The sequence below is a fragment of the Copidosoma floridanum genome, unplaced genomic scaffold, assembly GCF_036245765.1.
Source record: "Copidosoma floridanum isolate Cflo_tuat_1 unplaced genomic scaffold, Cflo_Japanese_pri ptg000013l, whole genome shotgun sequence".
NCBI lineage: Eukaryota > Metazoa > Arthropoda > Insecta > Hymenoptera > Encyrtidae > Copidosoma > Copidosoma floridanum.
The window spans coordinates 28,169,932-28,184,329 of NW_028321890.1; the positions used below are offsets into that span (position 1 = coordinate 28,169,932).

The following is a 14,398-nucleotide window of genomic DNA, read 5'->3' on the forward strand; positions in this document are numbered from 1 at the left end:
TTTAGACCATGTATTATCAAAGTTGGACACTTAATTTTAGTTCAATAATTTTTGCAATAATCTCCGTTATTCCTTTGATAGATAAATTTTACCCCGTCTATACAATCACTCCCAATTTTTCCTGAAATGTTTTTCTCCATACTGACGATTCTGACGAAGGTTCCTTGAGGTTCTAAAGATAAACAATTCGTGTACTGTATGAGATGAATTTCAATCCAAATTATCTGTGATCAATTAGCATTAAAGGCGGTTTAAATTTAAACGAGAAATAAAAAGATGTATTAAACAAATACTAACATAAAACGAAAATTTTTGCTTACAATCTATTTTATTTAGTCGAGCTTTCAAATACACAATAAATGATTGATACAGATTTAATCGCACTGATTAATATTCCCTCTTTTATCTAAGGTGGTAAAAATTGCAAAACTTATAATCTGCAATTATACATTTGCATTATAAAATATTATTTCAATGTGTTTATGAAAATTTTATAAAAATGATGTTTTGTTTTACTAGAAGTTAACATAATTGTATAAAACTAATGAGTCTTTGAAAAGTTGGTCTATGCGCTTCACAAATCACAAAACGAAATTATTGATGTATCCCCTAACAACGTGTAACTTATAAAATAAATAAAAATAAAAATTTATTTTTCTTAGTTCATACACTGTTAAATTTTAGAAAAATTTACTTGGCTGGGTAATAGAAATAAACCGACCTACACAACTGCCATTGTAACTATATAAAAGGTGAAGTCGGATTATTGCTAATAACTATAGCAAATTTAAAAAAATTTGTTTAGTGTATTGAGAAATCAAATATACCTTTGAAAATTTGTTTAAAAAATAAATTGATTGCATTTAAATTGACTAAGTGATCTTAATGATACTCAATGAAAATTCCAAATTGAGAATAATTTTTATAATAAATATCTTTTTTTAATTGCTCTAAATTGTTAAGAGTTTAATTTTCCAAAACATATTTTGAGAAAGAAAATCTTAATTTAGGTGGATTTAATGTTTTGCGAAAGTTGTGATTGCTTATCATGAGTCTTGGGATTTTGCTTGTGCTTTTTGATATTCATCAGTCAAATGTTTCTTATATCTCACTTGGTCACTCCATAGTTCTGCTGCTTGAGGATTGAGAGGACTGTCATTGTTGGGTTCTGAAATATTTGTAATAATATTTAAGTCATTTTGCACATAAGTATTTTAAAATTACATTTAATCTATCAAGAAACCAAACATCTATTTTAAATTACAATTTTTTTTTGTTAGTTAAAATGTGACACAAATAACTTTTAGAGAAATTTTAAAGTTCGTGTTATTCAAAAATATGTTTTTTTTAAGTTTAATTACTCGTGAAAGAAATGTTTAAAAAAATAGTTTATCCTTTCGATAGATGATAGATTGCAGAACTGTTCTAAGAATATAACCTTAACATTGACTTTTTCTGTGTAGTAAAAATGTCTAAAATTTTACTCATATATAACCCAGTCAATAATATCAAATTTAGTTTTATGCTTTTGAGTAATAGCATTGCTCTTATGTATTACTTTTATTTAATTTAATCAAACATTCTTCAGTATATCGAGTATTTGTATCTCTTCCTACCTATAAAGTTGTTATATATATTAAATTATAAATAATATGTCACAACTACTGTTTGTAGGTTTACTCAATTACTTCAATTCATTCTAAGAAAAATAATTTGATTTTTCGAGCTTAAGAAACAATATTACTTTTGATGCATAAAATCCAAAAACTCACCACCAAGGAGTGACTGAATGGATAACAGTATGGTACGAACATCATAGAGCGCACTCCATTTGTCCTTAAGTATATCCAAACATATATTTCCCATGTTATCAACATTAGGATGAAAACACGGGGTCAAAAAGCGCACTACTGGTGCACTGTATGGGTAACTATGTGGAAAATCCATTGTCAACTTGTAAGTTAAGCCGTCATATACCTGAAAGACAATTTTACTCGTTACCATTGGAATAATCATTTGTGATTCTGTTAATGAATTGAGTATTTCTTTTTGTCCGTACAGTATCTACAGGGCCATTGATGGTTCCAATCCATTTAAAAAGATTCTCTCCCTCGGGAAAGGCAGATACTCCCTTATCCGAGCTCATCATCAATGTCATGAGTTCTTTCTGCAAGCTGCAAATATAAAAACAACGTTCATTAGACTCAATCGTTAGTTCTTAAACAATGGCTGTATAACTGTATGCTGAAGTATCAAAAATAATAAAAGGCAGGGATGGCTTTACTTCCTTCATACTCTGTCTTTCTCTTTCTACTTAACCTTCGCTCCCGAAAAAAAAACAAGAGCCAAGAACCAAGAAGAGAGAAAGGTAGCGAAAATTGTCTCAAGGTAAATAGCACGAGTCGGAAAATGTTTCCTATAACGTACAAAGCACGAAAACACCGACCAAAAAGTGATCTGGGGCTCGATTCTTTTCGAAAACAAAATATTCTTGCTTGTGATATCACTGATTGGAAAAGCTTACCGTTTGCTCACTGCGTGATTATCTTTGGGCATGTTCAGTTTTTCTTCGCGTCCCTTGCTCGGCATCCCGTGCGACGAAAAGTGCGGATTTATGTTTTGCGCCATCATACACCTTCCTCTCGACGAAGACGACGATCGTCTCCTTAAGAGACCTCACCTCTGTAGGGTGTCCCCGCTTGGTGGTCTATCTGCAGCTATATACGTAAAATAATCTTGTGACGATGATGATGATAATGTATGTTATATATTTCAATATACTGTGTTGTCGTACATGCACGTAATATATAAGTATTAATGCTGTGCTGTTCCTTTTTACGGATCGTCACGTTGAAATGTAAATTTGTTGCTGCTTCGATTCACCCTTTAGTATACCTATATGTAGACCGATGTGCGATACCAACAGTACCACAGTACCACACCACAACGCAAGTATATACACACGTAAGCTATATAATTCCAACTGGGTTGCTACTGCAATTTTTGAGATAAACTCGAGTGCGAACGTAACTTCAATATTTCGTTTAGCAAGGATACACCGTAGAAGATGAGTATGCGTGTGCCCTATGTATTATTTTATTTGCAACTCGCGACTCTTTTTACTTTACGTATAGTTGCAGGCGGGGAAATTCTTTTTCACACGATGCTCTCTTTCTCTCCTACGCACGACGCATCAGATTCAGTGTATATATATAGATAGAGAGAGAGAGAGAGAGAGAGTGTTGTACGCAGTAGTACAGTAGTAGTAGTAGTAGTACCTGCTATGTTAACGTATACATTACACTATCTGTTCTCTGATTGGTCTGTTTTTCATCGGAGAAAATTTGAATGTACGTGCGCTGTAGCCAAAGGTTGGAATTTTCACCGCCTGACGCCGTGTGTGTTGTCAACAGCTGTTTCGGTTTCGGTTTTGTCTTTTGTCGGAATTGACTTTTGACTTACTTATTCGCGCCTGCGTCGTAAAATTGGAGTAATTGGAGACATTTTAATTTTGAAGTCGTTTTAAGTTGTTTGCAAAAGTAATACCCATGCATGCGCATGTAATCCTTGCTTGACTGCTTGTACGTAAGTATTGCCCTTTGTCCCGATGATTTTGGTCTCGGTTGTAGTCGGGTCTCGTCTACAATTATCGCTTCTGCATCTGCATGCAGAACGTGGATATTTGTCTCTCTCGCACATTGCCAAAAGTACGCGAAAGAGACAGATACCCACGTTCGATGTTGTGTCTTTTTCTACTTTGGCTTCAGCGCCGTACATGTAAGAACGAGCAGTCTATTTTTCTTACATGTCTATGACTAGTATATTCTAGTATATACATATACTACTATAGTATACTAGTATATACTAGTGCTCTAAGCACGTGACACGTGACCGTCATTTTTCAGCCACAACAGACACAGACATCGAGACATCACTTTTTAGTTTAGAATTTAAATCGCTAGATGGCGCTGACATAGAAAAACAAGAAAACGTGAATTATACCGGGATAATTTGATTCATCCGCGATCGCGTCGTACAGCTTTCGGTCTGCTTTCAGTAAAATTTTGTTTTCCTACGTTGCTTCGATTTTCTTAATTCTACCCTCAATGTTTTTTCTTTATTTTTAAAAGTTGTTGATATTGTTTATGTCGTGTGGGTGACTTGATTCAAGAAATAAAATCATCCATTGGTGGATTGTAAAATAAGAAGTAATGCCTTGTGGCCTCAATGACGACTTACAAAAATGTGCGAAATGAGGAGCCTTAGATGGAAAATTATTTACACTTTATCGCAGGATGGGGTGCCGGTAATTACTTGTATTTATTAGTTTTTATTGATTTAAAAGCAATTACGTTTTAACACAATTTAAGGGTCGCTCGGTGTGTTAGTGGGCCATCCACTGGATACCATAAAAACTCACCAGCAGATGAGCAATCGGAAGTTAAGGACAAGGGATGCGTTGAAGAGAATTATGAGAAACGACGGAGTGAATACAAACAAAACATACTTGAATAAGTTTAAAAAGCTTTTCTTTTTTCCCCTCTCTTACTCTTTAACAATCAGTCTATTGTGTCCATAATAATAATAATATATATAGTATCGCTACGGTTTTTTTTGAATAAAAAAAAAAGGTTCGATGTTTTTTATAGATCAGGGGCTTTTACAGGGGCATGTCCTGTCCCTTGGTACACTCGGGCTCCTTGAACTCGCTGTTTTTCGGAGTGTACAACGCCTCGTTGACGTCTCTGCAATCCTCGCGTGGTCATGACGAAAATCTTCCGAGTAATCGTGGCTGGCTGCTGGACAACTTCGTTGCTGGTTGTCTTGCCGGTGGAGCACAAGCTTTGATCACTTGTCCGAGCGAATTAATTAAAATTAGAATACAACTGGGCAAAGGTGCTTTTTTTTAAGCATAGAAACATCCAAACGCTCGGGATTTTGACTAGTGTTTTGTTTTTTTAGGATTAATTACGTACATTAAAACTGAGCACTATACCTTGGCAAGGGTTAATACTTTTTTAACTGTTTTGGACTTGTACAGAAAATACGGGATTCGTGGCCTTTACGTTGGATTGGTTCCAACGATGTGGAGGTTTGAAACAATTTTTAATGTGGTAATTTTTCAAAATGCGAACATTCAACTTTCCGTCAATTGGTGAAATTGGTGGTACAAACTTGTGGAGGAAAAAAAAAAATATATTAAAAATCAAATGTAGAGATGTAATTGGTGGTGGTGTGTACTTCTCGTCTTATCAGTTGACGCATCATTACATGTACGGCACGTTGAATCTCACTCCTGGATTTTTTGAAATTCTCGTGGCGGGTGGTGTTGCTGGTAACTTTGAAGTTTTATTTTCATTTGCAAAACAGAATATGCATAGTGGATTTTATCAATTTTTTTTCTATTTTCATTTTTTTTTTTTTTTTACATGAGCCTTTATTCATTAGGCTTAACATCGTGGATTCCAGTAGTACCGTTTGACACAATAAAATCCAGGATACAAGGCGATAACTTTGCAAACCCAGCATACAAAGGCATGATCGATTGTAGCATCGATTTGTACAAACACTCGAGCTTTCATGGATTTTTTAAAGGTTTCTTCGTGATTATATTTCGTTCAGTACCAGTAAATGTTGCAATCATGTCTGGTTACGAACTAATATTGTATATTGGCAAGAACTTCAGCGTGGATGATTTAAAAAAATATTTTTAAAAGTCTTGGAATCTTGTAAAATTTTTGTTGAATAAAAAAACAATTTTCCACATGAGAAACTGAAATAAATAAAGAAGAAAAAAAAAGAGAGAAAAATAAATTACAAAAAATGTAGTTCTTTTTGGTTGCTCCATTGAAAAACCACAACTGTTTTTATTTTTCATCTTTTGTACAGCGAACTATGCAAATTTTTTTTTTTTTACGAACACTAAAACTAATGGTAAATGATTTGCATACAGTGAATGTAAGACATTTTTACTGCCCATGTATTCATTATCTTTTAGCTTTTTATTTTTTCTTCAATTCGTATTGGTTTGTATGTGTTTGTTTAATGAATTTGTGAAAAAAATCACAGAGTATAAAATAACGCAAACACCTATTTACGCTTGTATGTATATTAATATCATGATTATTATCATCATCATCATCATCGCATTCGCAGCAGACTGATTTTTGTCTTTACTCTACTATTAGTTTTTTTTTTCTTCTTGATGTTTCTTTTTCTACATTTACGGGATGTTACATCATTTACAAACCATAACGATCGACGTAAAGACCTTATATATTATATTCTAAAGTTAATTTTCTTATATCCTTGATTGCGGAAAGGAGGAGAAGCAGGCCGAGAAAGTGTGTGTCTCTATACTGACAATTAAAAAAAAAAAAAATTAAAGTATTCAATAACAATGGTTAAATTTTTCACTTCTTTCTCAATAATGATGGTAGAAAAAAAAGGTTATCATTGGATTTTTTATTTATATGTCTTTAGCGAATGATCATTCTGTTGAACGACTAATTCGCGATCAACGTGAGCAAACAATTGTTTTGCTTTTTCCTTCTTCTTCTTATCGTTAATACTTATAACCATTCATCCATTATCCGCTATTACTATCATTATTATGCATTAGTAAGAAATTTTTTTTCAAAACGATCCCACGAAGCAGTCCCCGGTGGGAGCACAGCTCCGAATAAATCTTATGCACTGTATCTCTATTATTTAATATATTTATAAGCAACTGAATTATTATTATTTTTTTTATTGTATTTGTTCCTCGCATATTTTATTCTTTATCTATTTATTCATTCTTTATTTAAAATACATGTATCATCCTTCTCTCGCACTCTTTCGCTCTTTATTCATTTATCTTTAATGTAATATTCTCAATGAATTCACTCTTACTTAATAATGTTATTTTATGAACGTCTGCATTATTTTCCACGATTTTTTTTTTCATCTTTGAAAAAAGTACGCTCGTAAACTTATGGTTATGCAGGTTAGCAAGTGATAGAACATACGTTCCATCTTTTTTTAAAAATTTCTTTAACTTCATCATTATCATCGTTACGTTGCTACATTTTTTATGTGTGTTAGTCGTGTAAAATGTTTGTTTCGTGTGTTGTCTCTCGTGATACGGTGAGGTTTCTCTTGTATTCATCGATACTACTATACTTAATTGTATATTGTTTTTATGTATATATTTATTTTATGTATATAATTATCGTTATCATCAATACGAATATATGGTACATTTCAAACAACGCCCCTGCCGGCCGAAGTCAGAGGCGATGATCGACGTAAAAATGGGCCCCTTTATTATATTATATTAATTTTTTTTTTTTCACTCATTTAGAAATTAACACGACCAGTGCTTTACTGCAATTGCACAGCACTAAAACACAATCATTTTTCTTCTCTCTTTCTTTCTCTCTCTCTCTCTCTCTCTCTTTTATTTACTGTATACATGAAAATAACAGAGGATCGAGACAATGACAATGTTACCAGAGCCTATTTTTTATTATTTTATCAATAATAATATCAATGCGATCGTCTCCTCCGACAAAGCACGGCTAAACATAATTAAAGAAGGGACTAACATTCTCATATTATGTGCTGACATTGAATACACCATACAACTAAAAAATAATCATTGCTGTCGAAAAAAATAAAAATTAATATACACATAAAACTAATAGAAATCATCAATCATTATTAACTTTTTCTTATTTTTATGAATCAAAACCACGAGTACATGATTTTTTCTCCACTTTAGCTTGTTCAGAATGCCTGTCACTCTGCACGCTTTTTGTGCCGCATCCTTTACTTCTCTTTCCTTTTCACTGATCGCCCTTAAGGCACAGCCTTTTTTTATGTAAAGAAAGAGTTAATTTACGTCAATAATTTCCATTGTTAAGCATGGCTTTTTTTCATTCTTCACTAACAACTTTTTTTCTTAATTTTATGCATTTATTGTAATGGACAACTGACGTAAACTAAGGACTAACAGTTGGGCAGCGTGGTAGTGAGTCCACCTGTAATGACAATTTTATAATGTACATTGACACCATCTTGTTTGATTATTAGTATTAAATAATAGCATAACCAAAACAAATAAAATAAGGTGCAGGTTTTAACAAATAAATATTTTTGGTTAAACTTTTTTTTTTACTAATAATATGCATAAAAGTTTGTAAAACGTCACGTTCAAATATTTGAAAAAAAAACTTTCCAAAGCATTTTTGTTCATGCAAATAGAAATAAGAAAAATGAAAGATTTTCATCTGAAAGCAATTCGAGTCGAAAGGTGTGTATGATGGATGTAAAATAAAAAAACATTGATTTGAATTACACATCATACAGTTTTATTTTATTTTTTTATTTTTTTTTTCATTATTATTATTATTTTTTTTCATTTTTTTAATGTATGTACATAAAATCATTTAAATCATCTCAAAAAAAAAAAAAAAAAAAACAATTTATTACATCGATTTGAATAATATATAATATAATAATGGTTAATAGTATTACAGAAGAAATTATTTTGTACAATTACAATCTAAGGATAAAGAAATATTTAAAATAGCATCTTAAAAATCATATGGCAAATAATTCAAGAATTTAAAATTAAAAAAAAATATTTTCGCAAGTTTTTTCATCGTTTCGTCTTCTATTTTTATAGCCACTTATTGTTTTGAAATTAAATTTTACACTTAAAAAAAATCATTATATATTTAATTCTTAACTGGACATGATGTACTTACACGTACTTGATTCATACTGATTAAAAATATAAGTTTAATATTGAAAAAACTCATTCCAAACTATTTTTTCAAAGGCACAGATTTTCAAGTCTTTGCATATTGTATGAATGAAAATAAGTCATGTGTGGTACTGTTAATTTTACCTGGTATTGAAAAGATTGATTTATAGATTCTTTTTGACAGTGCAGGTGTTTTTTTTTCAAATTTATGTAAATATCGTAAAAATACTGAAAATCAAAGTAAACATACAAAAATTATTACTTATTTTAATCAACACGATATTACTTTACTATTTTCTAAATATGCGTTCCTTTTTCAATAAGGTATTCTATAAGTCCTAACTGATTTTCTATTTTTGTAGGAAAATGTCACGACTATATCCTGATTACTTGATTTTAACTTTAACAAGTGATACCTTTTTACTATTCTTATGAGGTTATATTGTTAATTGTTCACATCCAGTTAAAAAATTAAGAAACATAGTTTAGAAACATAAGTATATACATTACAAATATTAGAGACATCCTATCTTCTAAGAACTCTATTATATTATAATTTAAAAATTTATGAAAAGAAAAAAAAAAAAAAAAGACTTAATAGCCTCTACTTAATTACAAATTGTGTATTAAAATACATCAGGCATAAAAAACGCAACCGACTTGAAAGTTTTGGTTAAACTCTCTGAATTTGAAATATGTGGAAGCGATTATTTATCGAAATTTAAGTATTATCGACTCATCAAATAACTCATTTTGGATACTGTGATTATTGTTATTATTTATTTCATTATTATTATTATCATCTAATGATTAGCAATTTTTAGTAATATCTACACTATCATATGTATATATATCCAAATTAATTTTTTTTTTTTATTTATTGCAGCACTTTATGTTTTTATTTGTTATTTATCTGAAATTTGGGGTATTCAAATGAGAAGTTTCATCTTTCTTCTATGTGCATGTAACATTTAGTGAAATAAGGAATTTACCAGCTCATGGGCGAGCACGCGTCGTCGTGGGTGCAGTTGAGGCAGGAACTGGAGTGTTTGTATTTGAAGTCGCATTTGCATTTGCACTCGTGTTCGTATTCGTGGTTGTATTTGCGTTTGTATTGGTAGTGGTATTCATATTCGTGTTTGCATTAGTAGTTGGGTTTGACAACGTTGTTGTGAGAACTTGGCGTCGTTCAACCTCTAGTTCGTTCAGTCTCTTCCACAGTTCTTCCCTCTCTTTCTCCTTTTTCTTTTCTCTACAAAAACAATCATTTTATTACATGAATAACTCATTTAGCTTTTTGTTTAACTTTTGTCACCCCTCCAAAAAAAAAAAAAAAAATAATAATCACACTTACTTTTGCCTTTCAGACTTATAACTGGCAGTAAGCTCATCAAAGAGCTTGCTATTCATCTCCATGAATGTTTTAAGAACATTATAAACAAGCGCCACGATCGTCTGATTCCAATGCTCCTTGCTTATTCTATACAGTGCTGGGAACATTATTCCCATAATAACATGGTTATTTTCCTCGATCAGCGACATTATGTACTCGTTATTCCAGTAGTACAGTGCTCTTTCGGCGACCTGTTGCAGAAAGTAAAGTAAAATCAATGATGAGTATGATGCTGCAAGTTAATTACATCGTCGCGTCATTATTGTAAGACAAGAAAGTGACGAACCTGAAAGTGCGGAGACGAGACGCAGCGCGCGATTTGCCTGAACAGGGGTTCCTGAATTTTGACGAATTGGCTAGGTTCTATTACGTCCAGAATCTCTTCTATCTCGCCCAGAAACATGACCTCCTTCTGACTGCATGTCTTAGGCCAAAATTTCAAGAGTCCTCGCACGACAGGTTCCGTCAGAGTAGCATCTTTCTCGAGAAATTGTACCACACAGTAAGCCAATTGCGCGTGATACAACGACAAGCACTTAACTTTGTGTAGTGGTAACAGCACCTGCAAAAGATAAACACGTTCAATTGGGCTCGTTTATTCGATTGTACGCAAAAGTGTCCACACGGGATTATCCATTGCCTCGATTTAATCGCTTTTTAGTTTTCATCGAGCATTCCAATAGGCGTTCCGATTGTTTTCCGATACGACGTGTTAATATCAAGCAACCTACTTGCAGCCCCGCTACCCGGTATAACCCAATCAACTGCGAAATTGGAATCAAATAAAATAACAACAAAACTTGGCTCTGAGCTCAAGAGAGCATCAGCATTCGTCGCAGTAGGCTATATACCCGCGAAATTCAAGAACCAGTGCGTATATGTATGCAACAATAACTGCAACATTGTTTGCTACGAATGACGGTTCTCGCGAGATTGTGATTGATGGGGGAGCTTGAAACTTGCCTTGACCAAAAACTGCTTGTGTTCGACTTTAAGAGGCAGAGCGAATCCATTAATAATGCTACCCAGGATCTCCAGCAGTTCGCCAACCCCGTTGAAGTGCTCCGTTTCGTACACAAACCTAAAGTGGGCGAACAAAAAACATTTTTAGTTTCACAGATACACGAATAAAAAGGAGGGCTTGTCAGGTGGTACAGGCGAAAAGGTTACCTGAGGAATATGTTATTGATTTGTTTGCGTATGAAGGCTCGAAGACCAAGGAACTTCCCGTAGATGCGATGCAAGACAGTTTTCAAAAAGTCTCTTTCCCGAGGATCCTCCGAGTCGAACAAATCTAGTAACTGAAAGGAATAGCTCTTGTTAGTACAATGATTTATCTTTGTTACGCTTATTTTTAACAGCCGTGGATGGTAATGTCAAAAAAAAAAAAAAAAAAAAAAAAAAAATTGTCCTTTTGAGTGTCAAGAGGACCAGACTCACCTGTAAAACAAATTTTTGGTCGATCACTCGTTTGCCGATATTCTGCTGAAAGTCCGCAGACTCGAGGAAACGCAGAAAGAATTCGTAGACCAGCTGAAGGTGGGGCCAGCTCGCCTCCAGGGTCGGATCGTCCTCCTCGGGATCGAAGTCCGGATTTTCGCTCGGTGGCAGCGTGCGAAATATATTGGCCGAAATCTACAACACACATCCGAGTCATTGTTGCGCGACGATTATTGTTTTGCAATCGCTAAACCACCTCCTTGTTGTTCGCGATCGACCAAAATGAGATGGCTATGCGCGCAAGAATTTAGGGGAAAAAAAAAATAATAAATAAAAAAAAAAAAAAAAAATAACCAGGGTAATCTTGAGCAAAGAACTGTGGGACGAATTATTTAAAAACGTCCTCGACACAAATCGGTCCAAAGACGCGAGGTGTGGAGGAGGACGGATTTCAGAGTCGCGCGCTCGGCACACCGTGTTTGAGATACGCGTATACATGGGGTGGGAGGAAAAATACCGATGCTCGCTCGCTGATTGATATCATACTTACATCGGAAATAACTTTCACACCGTCGTTGGCGAACGATGCGATAAGAGATTTTTCCATCTGGTTTTTTTTTTTTTTTTTTTTTTTTTTTTTTTCTTTTTCGAACAAAGAGTGAAAAATGAAAGTTTATTTCCAGCAAAACAAAAGCGACGTCACCGCTGCAATCGTCAATTTGTTGCTTTTTCAATTGATTCAATTGACATTTGTTGGAAAATTCGTGGGACGACCGATAAACATGTATTAAGAGCAAAATTCATTCAGCAAATATTGTATCGGTGCTTCGAAAGAAAAAGACAATTTTTGCAGTCACACTTGTCAGCTGCGAACACGCTCTCTCGCATCTATATACTTAATTCACGGCGATTTGAACTTAACGAGCAGTAATGCTCGTTGTGTCTCTCAAAATATATAGTTATTCGGTGGGTATAGGCACGATTATACCGAAAGTTGGATGGCGGAGGGGACGGAGAGCGCGAATCTTTGACACGACATCTCCTAAATTGTTGACTTTACGGCTCCCGTAGACGCGCGTTTTGAATGACAAGTCCTTCCAAAGAGACCTGCTTATTGTCCACGGGTATTATCCCTCTTTTATTGCTAAACTTTTGCTCAGAGAAAAAGAAAGCCAGCGTTAAACATTCACTGCTACTTAAAAAGAAAATTTAGCTGATGTTGGCGAAAGTTTTGTTTGCATCGGAAAAACAAAGGTGGTGGTATAACTCAATTTTTCATGAAATCCCGATAAGCGTATACGTATGAAAGAGTGGCGTTGGCGTTATTACCATCTTGATGATTTCGGGATAGACGGCTTCGGTGAGTACCCCCCGACCCGTGGTAATGTACTCGACGAGCTCGTTGAGGGTGCTGCGTTTGATTTCCTTGTCCTTGAGATCCGCGACCGGATCCAAAAAGTCGAAGGCCACGCAGCATTGCCGGAGCTTTCGGATAAACAGTTCCTCCTGCTCCGACGGATTAACATCTGCGTGAAAAACAAAAAAAACATCATGATGCGTTTAGTCGTTTCGATTTTTTTTTGTTTTGTTTATTTTCATTCAATTTAACGTAGGTATAGCTATCCAATTGTCACACTGGCAAATCGTGAAATCGGAGCAGCTACTTACGTCGCTAAATTTACAATTCCACTCGCAATTTTGTTATAAGCGTATGGTTGAATTGTATTTAAATTTTGTTTTCTCTTGCGTTCGTCAAGTTGTATAAATAATTAGTCAATCGACAATTAAGCAGAGTATACCGAAATCCACTGATGATATTTATATGACGCGTATTTTTTTAATGAAAACTCCCTGTGCTTTGCAGAGTCTCAAAAAATATTTGCTTTTTGAAAATTAAAAACTCTACGTTATATAAATATTTATGAAAAAAAAAAAAAAAAATTATTTCGACATTCAATTAGCTCATGCTTTTGACAAGGCATCCAGTTGCAACAAAGTTTCCCTGAATTCTTTCAAAAGGTATGAGCCTGTGGGTATACAGCTAAAAACGATTAAGGGAAACAAAGAGATGATTATTTGCGCACAAAATATAAAAATAATAAGAATTGAATGAACGTAAATGCTTGTGATGTAAGATGATTACATTTAAATTTCAAACATTCATGAATAATATTATACACCAAACATGACTAAAACTGCTTTAATACTACGTATAATAAATTAAGCTCGTGTACTTTGCGTATACGTTTTACTTGGCTCTACAAATTCACTACATCATGATGAATACAATACAGCAGTAATAATAACATTGATTAAAGCTTAAAATTTTTTTTTCCATTGTCACAAGTGACTTTTGTTGAAAAACACATGTTAAAATAATAATTTATTAGCAAAAAGGGTACAGCAAATCATTCCTTCATGGTAATATTACGAGTTATTTCAGTAGTTCGTTAATTTGATAAGGCGTTAGTTCATACACTTATGAATTATTTTATTACATGAGTCTTGGTTTAAATATCGAGTTATTTCGAATCTCCATGAAAATATGTTTGATTGTATTATTGAATAACTAAAAGAAGATGTATATTTTAAAGTATAATCATGTATAAAAAAAAAAAAAAAAAAAAACTTCTTTAGAACTTCTCTACAACAATTATTCTACACAAAATCATCGCGATGAGCACATGTAAAAAAATAAAGATAACAGTAACAACAACAGCAACGACAAAGAAAAAAAAAGTTTAGTCATAAGTGAACAAACACGAGAGTGTATCAAGTGTAAGGAGACAGGGGATGGCCAAACGCAGTTACGT

At 33.5% G+C, this 14,398-nt stretch overlaps 3 protein-coding genes across 8 annotated transcripts in view; 1 reads left to right on the forward strand and 2 right to left on the reverse strand.

Moving 5' to 3' along the window:
* Nucleotides 1-309: 309 nt before the first annotated feature.
* Nucleotides 310-3,190, reverse strand: vih (ubiquitin conjugating enzyme vih). Of its 2 annotated transcripts, XM_089590980.1 has the most exons (5): nt 2,795-3,190; nt 2,525-2,717; nt 2,060-2,174; nt 1,773-1,977; nt 310-1,168 (listed from the first exon to the last, which is right to left on the reverse strand). In XM_089590980.1, the coding sequence occupies exons 2-5, from the start codon at nt 2,629-2,631 to the stop codon at nt 1,047-1,049; spliced, it is 549 nt and encodes a 182-aa protein (XP_089447106.1). In that variant the 5' UTR covers nt 2,632-2,717; nt 2,795-3,190; the 3' UTR covers nt 310-1,046. The 2 variants fall into 2 exon arrangements, with proteins under 2 accessions (XP_089447106.1, XP_089447105.1); XM_089590979.1 differs by having other exon boundaries at nt 2,525-3,190.
* A 1,076-nt stretch (nt 3,191-4,266) lies between these two features.
* LOC106645824 (methylated amino-acid transporter SLC25A45-like) lies at nt 4,267-5,714 on the forward strand. The gene is made up of 6 exons (XM_023391169.2): nt 4,267-4,306; nt 4,371-4,486; nt 4,650-4,896; nt 4,963-5,092; nt 5,217-5,335; nt 5,449-5,714. Exons 1-6 carry the CDS (start codon nt 4,267-4,269, stop codon nt 5,712-5,714), a joined length of 918 nt encoding a protein of 305 aa, XP_023246937.2.
* A 1,705-nt stretch (nt 5,715-7,419) lies between these two features.
* wdb (serine/threonine-protein phosphatase regulatory subunit widerborst) overlaps nt 7,420-14,398 on the reverse strand; it is a 48,504-nt gene continuing 41,525 nt past the window's right edge. For 4 of the 5 annotated variants that reach the window (XM_089591601.1, XM_089591602.1, XM_089591604.1 and 1 more), the window contains exons 3-10: nt 12,915-13,111; nt 11,586-11,780; nt 11,316-11,446; nt 11,109-11,226; nt 10,432-10,707; nt 10,107-10,336; nt 9,745-10,004; nt 7,420-8,024 (exon numbers count right to left, since the gene is read on the reverse strand). In XM_089591601.1, the coding sequence (XP_089447727.1) occupies nt 9,749-10,004; nt 10,107-10,336; nt 10,432-10,707; nt 11,109-11,226; nt 11,316-11,446; nt 11,586-11,780; nt 12,915-13,111 (1,403 nt within the window). In that variant the 3' untranslated portion in view covers nt 7,420-8,024; nt 9,745-9,748. The remainder of the gene's footprint in view (nt 8,025-9,744; nt 10,005-10,106; nt 10,337-10,431; nt 10,708-11,108; nt 11,227-11,315; nt 11,447-11,585; nt 11,781-12,914; nt 13,112-14,398) is intronic. The other variant, XM_089591603.1, reaches the window with a different exon arrangement.

Bases quoted from the DNA above. Each gene is read 5' to 3' on its own strand.
- LOC106645824 (XM_023391169.2), top strand. From the start codon at position 4,267: ATGGAAAATTATTTACACTTTATCGCAGGATGGGGTGCCG. The intron at 5,093-5,216 runs GTTTGAAACAAT...AATCAAATGTAG, and splicing joins TTGGTTCCAACGATGTGGAG to AGATGTAATTGGTGGTGGTG. The intron at 5,336-5,448 runs GTAACTTTGAAG...TTTATTCATTAG, and splicing joins CGTGGCGGGTGGTGTTGCTG to GCTTAACATCGTGGATTCCA.
- vih (XM_089590980.1), bottom strand. From the start codon at position 2,631: ATGATGGCGCAAAACATAAATCCGCACTTTTCGTCGCACGGGATGCCG. The intron at 2,175-2,524 runs GTAAGCTTTTCC...TTATATTTGCAG, and splicing joins AATCACGCAGTGAGCAAACG to CTTGCAGAAAGAACTCATGA. The intron at 1,169-1,772 runs GTGAGTTTTTGG...CAAATATTTCAG, and splicing joins CATTCAGTCACTCCTTGGTG to AACCCAACAATGACAGTCCT.